This window comes from Mus caroli, chromosome 5 (assembly GCF_900094665.2).
Source record: "Mus caroli chromosome 5, CAROLI_EIJ_v1.1, whole genome shotgun sequence".
NCBI classification, from domain to species: Eukaryota; Metazoa; Chordata; class Mammalia; order Rodentia; family Muridae; genus Mus; species Mus caroli.
Genome location: NC_034574.1, coordinates 117,433,967 through 117,439,922, shown reverse-complemented (window position 1 = coordinate 117,439,922; position 5,956 = coordinate 117,433,967). Strand labels below are relative to the sequence as shown.

At 46.5% G+C, this 5,956-nt stretch overlaps 1 protein-coding gene across 1 annotated transcript in view; it reads right to left on the bottom strand.

The window, feature by feature from the left end:
- Kmt5a (lysine methyltransferase 5A) overlaps window positions 1-1,454 on the bottom strand; it is a 21,984-nt gene extending 20,530 nt beyond the window's left edge. Inside the window, exon 1 of the mRNA XM_021163607.2 lies at window positions 1,374-1,454. Coding sequence (XP_021019266.1) covers window positions 1,374-1,383 — 10 coding nt within the window. The 5' untranslated portion in view covers window positions 1,384-1,454. The remainder of the gene's footprint in view (window positions 1-1,373) is intronic.
- Between the last annotated feature and the right edge of the window lie 4,502 nt (window positions 1,455-5,956).

Below are 5,956 nucleotides of genomic sequence, written 5' to 3'. Positions count from 1 at the left end.
AAATTCCCATATACATTAAATAAAATAATAGTTTTAAAAGTTAAAAAAGCTGTTTTGCGGTGATAGAAACGAAGTAGGAATTCATCATTTTATAAATAAGTCAGACAACTGAAATATACTTCTAGATACTTATAAAAAAAAAAAAAAAAAAAAAAAACCTTAGTGTTAAACTTTGCATGATGGTGTATGGCTAAAATCCCTGAATTTGAGGGACAAGAACAAGAGGGTCACTACAAGTTCGATGCCAGTCTGGTCTACATAATAACTTCCTTTCCAGTAAGGGCTATATGTACTGAGACTCTGTATCAAAAACAAAACAAACAAGCAAATTGAAAAGTAGGAAAAGGTGCTGGAAAGTGAAAGAAACAGAGAGAGGGAAGGTTTAAGAGTGAAACTAATGTTAATTTTCTCTGGGTAATTAAACACTTCATCGTGAAGTTCATTAAGCCTCATTTCTGGTTACTATCTGAAGAAGTCTTGTCTCCAAAGACCCTGTAGGAATGCTGGCAGAATAAGGCAATAGGGTGTAGAACATGCAAACGGGCCCAATAAATACTCCTTGAATGAATGACAAATTAATCTGTGATTGTTGTTCTACATAGCTGACTGCATTAAGGTAATTTTCCACTAATACGTGAGGTCTTGGTACTGGGAGAAAATACTCCACGTTAAAAACAAAAACAAACAAACAAAACTGATTCTCTAGTCACCCTCAAATTTTTGGTCCTTTTGAGTGTGACACAGCGGCTAGAAATGGCCAGCGGGTGAAGAACCCTTTGCCGCATAACGGGGGTTTTTATCCTGACAACATATTATGCCTTCAAAGATGGATTTGCCTTGCGCGGCAGCACACGTCCACCCACGCCATCTCCAGTAGGCTGAAGTCCTGCTCATCTTAGGGGTGAAGAACTGCTACGCCAGGCACCTGGAGGACCCGATTCACCCCGAAAAGGACCACTGGGACCCGGCCTGACCCCACGGTATAGAGCAGACTCAGGGGCGCGCACTGGCCGAGATACAGGTCAGCAATCTGCGTCCTGCCTCGGGGTCACCCCCTCCAGCAGTCAGGCTCCCGGCATCAGTAACAACCGTTCCCTGGAGGGGCGCTGCGCTCAAGTTTCCATGAGCTTTGACATACGGATATGCCAGCTCCGGGAAGACTGGCTGAACCACAGGCGCCCACGCGTCCAGACAGTCAAACGTTGGTCAACAAGGGGAACATACTGCGGGAGCACCCAGAGTCCCCTGTCCCTCCGGATCCCCGTGCTCCACCATAAGAGGATGCCTGTGAGCGGCCGCTCCCGCATCTTGCGTTCCCAGCAGTGCGGCTCTCGGCTAGGCAGTCCCCCTGCGCTGGCCACCCTAACAAATACCTCTAGCCATGGCCGGGCTCTGTCACCGCCTGGAATCTCCCGGGAAACCCAGCTTTCGAAAAAAGTTGCAACAACTGTAGCCAACTGCTCAGCTAGACCACAGCTGCGGGTGCTGATTGGCGCGGCCGCCCGCTCTTTCGCGGGCTACCCGCTGTGATTGGCGGGCTCGAGGCCAGGGTCCGCCCTTCTCCCCGCCTCTCTGCAGGAGGCAGGGCCTGCAGCCAGGTGGAGGGGGGGAGGTGGCGCTTTAAATTTGATCATCTCCTGACATTGATTGGCTGAGATAGAAAAACTCATCTTCTGCGATTGGGAGGGAGGAACCAAAAGCTCCGCCTTCCCCTGGCAGAAGCTCCACCTCAGGTTCCTCAAAATTCAGTTGGAGGACCCGGTATAGAGGTGGATCTCATCAGGAACTTCCGGTTTGCCTTAGGTTTGACCGGAAACCAGACCTTTGACTTGTCGACCTTTCCCTTGTGCTCTTGAGCAGCGACCAGGTTCAGAAGTTTGTCATCTCTATCACCTTGACGTCCATCCTGAGTTTGGCATTTTCATTCGAACTCCTACGTTGTAAAGGCTTACTGCAAAAAGTATGTTCTTCCAGTATGTAAACTCTGTGGGTACAACTCCTATGAAATGGGTCAACGGGTAAACTCATAACCTCAGAAATGTGGCCCAAATTACCTGCCGATTTTACAGATAGGATAATAGACTATCCAGGAAATGTATTTTCACCCAGGCATCACCCAACATTTCTCTTCAGACCCGGGGTATTTATTAGGACAGCTACATAGCCACCTTAACTTAAGAAAAGCAATGCAGCCAACGTCCCACATAAGCACAAGTGTCCTGAGCGTTCTTAACTTTAGATGCAGGGAAGGTAACACTACGAATTTTCTTTGTGGACTACACACTTACTTTACCCCACATTGTCAAGATTTTTACCACTACAGTAGGGTAGCTGGGGAGCAAACTGAGTAAGAAGGGCTCAGTGGGTCAAAGGACCAGCCACCAAGCCTCATGACCTGAGTTTGATCTCTGAGGGACAGGAGGACAGAATGGACTCCTGCAGATCGTCCTCTGACTTCCATACAAATGACGTGCACACACACAGTACAGAGGCAGAGGCAGAGGCAGGCAGATCTCTGAGTTCAAGGACAGCCTGATTTACAGAGTGAGTTCCCGGGCAGCCTGGGCAAAAACAAACAAAAAACAAACCTTGTCTACAAACAAACAAGCAAAACCCAAAAAGATTCCAGGCTAAGGAGGTCTCTGAAATGAACTAGAAGCCCATCTCAGGCCCACTGCCTGGGTCCTTCCCACCCTATAGTGCCCTTTCATTAGGTGGTCAGGGGGCAGCCTCTCCTGGGACTCCTCTGCCAGTGCAGCTCTGCTCACTGCACCAGAACCCTTTCCTCCTGCCTGCTAGGTAGATCCTGCTTCCTTCCACACTTGTCACTTCACCTTCTTCCATTCTTCCTTTTCCCTCAGATTGCGCCCCCCCCCCTGCCCCCTGCCCATCACTCCTTAAACAGTGTGCTGTTTCCAGTCCTATGAGCTGGCAGTTGCCACTCACAACTCTAAGTTCTGCATTCCTGAGCCTGAAGCAGGCTTGTTTGAGTCTGAGGCCGGCATGGCAGTTCACAATCACCAGTGTTCAAGAGGATCTCATGCCCTCTTCTGGCCTCTGAGGGCATCAGGCAGACAAGTGTGTCACAGACATGCAGGCAAAACACCCATATACATAAAAGAATTTTTAAAAATAAAGACAGAGCCGGGCATGGTGGCGCACACCTTTAATCCCAGCACTTGGGAGGCAGAGGCAGGCGGATTTCTGAGTTCAGGCCAGCCTGGTCTACAGAGTGAGTTCCAGGACAGCTAGGGCTACACAAAGAAACCCTGTTGAAAAACAAAACAAAACAAAAAAACAAACAAAAAAGACAGAGAAAGAGAGGGAGGGAGGGAGGGAGAGAGAGAGAGATTTGCCATGCATCTTAGTGCACACCTTCAATCCTCGCTCCCAGGAGGCAGAGGTGCTCCCAGGAGGCAGAGGTAGGTAGATCCTTGAATTTGAGGTCAGCCTGGTCTGTTTTTAGTTCCAGGACAACAAAGACTACATAGACCTTATCTCAAAAGAACAAACAAGAGAATTTTGTGGTCATCTTACATTCATGTGTACAAAATAATAATTCTTTTCAAGACAGAATTTCTCTGTGTTGCCCTGGCTCTCCTCGAATTAGATCTACAGACCAGAATATCCTGGAACTCAGAAGCTCTGCCTGCCTCTGCCTCCCAAGTGCTGAGAATAGAAGCATGTGTCACTACACTCAGCCTTGCTTTTGTTGTTGCTTTTTGATTTTTAAATATTTATTTTTATTTTATGTGTGTGAGTACACTGTAACTGTACTGATGGTTGTGAGCCATCATGTGGTTGCTGGGAATTTGAATTCAGGACCTCTGTTCCCTCCAGTCAACCCTGCTCCCTCTGTTGGTTGTTTTTTGTTTGTTTGTTTGTTTTTTGAGACAGGTTTTCTCTGTATAGTCCTGGCTGTCCTGGAACTCACTCTGTAAACCAGGCTGGCCTCTAACTCAGAAATCCACCTGCCTCTGCCTTCCAAATGCTGGGATTAAAGGCGAGCACCACCATGCCCAGCTGCATTTTGTTTTTTTAAGACTGGGTGTCACTGTGTAATCCTGATTGGCTTGGCCTAGAACTTGGCCAAGACCCAGCTGGCCTTGAATTTACAGAAATCTACCTGCCTCTGTCTCTCTAGTGTTGGGATTAAAGATCTGTATACCATACCCAGCTTAATTTAAAAATAGTTGCTGAGGGCTGGAGAGCAAGCTCAAAAGCTATGGGCACTTACCACTCTTCCAGAGGCCTGGGGTTAAATCTCCAGCACCCGTGTGATAATTCACAGTGCTCTGTGATTTCAGTTCTAAGGGATCCATTACGCTTTGTGTATGTGGTGCATAGACATACAAAATACCCATGCACATTTTGTTTTGTTTTGTTTCAAGACAGGGTTTGTCTGTATAGCCCTGGCTGTCCTGGAACTCTGTACACCAGGCTGGCCTTGAACTCGGAAATCTGCCTTCCTCTGCCTCCTGAGTGCTGGGATTAAAGGCGTGAGCTACGACTGCCCTGCACCCATACATATTTTTAAAAACCTAAAAATGTACTTTAATAATGTGGGTGTGGTGGCAAATTTCTATGTTTGTCAAATGGCAGGAGAATTGGGAGTTCAATACCAGCCTGGACCTTTCCTCAAAATAACAGAAAGAGAATAAAGATGTGTTAAATTATATAGAAAGAAATAAAATGTATATTAAAAACTTAAGATGGGCAGTGGTATCGCATGCCTTTAATCCCAGCACTTGGGAGGCAGCGGCAGGCAGATTTCTNAGTTCAAGGCCAGCTTGGTCTACAGAGTGAGTTCCAGGACAGCCAGGGCTACAAAGAGAAACCCTGTCTCAGAAAACAAAAAACAAAAACAACTTAAATCTGAGAATTAAATTATCTAGAGACTTTTCACGTGTGTGCAGGTGCACACGTGTACAGGTTCTAGTAAAAAAAAGAAGAGACCCTTGGATTTTGTTCCTCAGGTGTCATTGACAGGGTCTCTCACTGGCATGGAGCTAATAAAGTGAGCCTCAGGGACCTGCCTGGTTCCATCTCTCCGTTTGGGGATTACAAACATGAACCATAATGCCCAGCTCCAAAAAGCTAAAACGGTAGGGGTAGTGGCCTAGGGATCAAACTCAGGGCCTCATTTCAAGCAGTCTTCCAACTGATCACCTCCCTAGCCCACCCCTTTCCTCTTTGAGACCGAGGATCACTTTACTCCTGGATGGCTGGGACCTCACAAAGTAGACCAGGCTGGCCTTATGTGTCCTGGGATTGCTGGCATGAGCTGCCATACCCAGCTATCTTTTGCTATTTTGTTTTGTTCTTATCTTTATGATCATGTAAGCTTTGATCATTTCATAATGAATAGGAGAGTTTAATAGCCTCCAACACTGGTATCCTGGAGTCATGTACAGGGACTTACACATGTCTCATTTGGCAAAACCATAATGGCTGAGTGGCTTAGGTTCTGAATTACTCTTCCAGAGGACTACAGAATCTAGAATCTCAGCATCTATGTCACTCACGTGTCTCACAACTTTCTGTACCTGTAGCTCCAGGGCATCGGATGCCCTTATCGTCTGTGTGTACCCACACACATATGGTGTGCACCCATAAAAACACACACACAGTTTAACAAAAAAAAAAAATTAAAGAGAAACTAATACATGACATTTGCCATAGCAAATACCTAGAGTGTATATGAACAGAAAAGTTACTGGAGGGGGGCTGGAGAGATGGCTCAGCGGTTAAGAGCACTGACTGCTCTTCCAAAGGTCCTAAGTTCAAATCCCAGCAACCACATGGTGGCTCACAACCATCCTTAATGAGATCTGACTCCTTCTTCTGGTGTCTCTAAAGACAGCTACAGTGTACTTACATATAATAAATCTTTTTTTAAAAAGTTACTGGAGAGTAGGGAAAGTCACCACTGCCATGCAGCCATCAGAAGAATGGA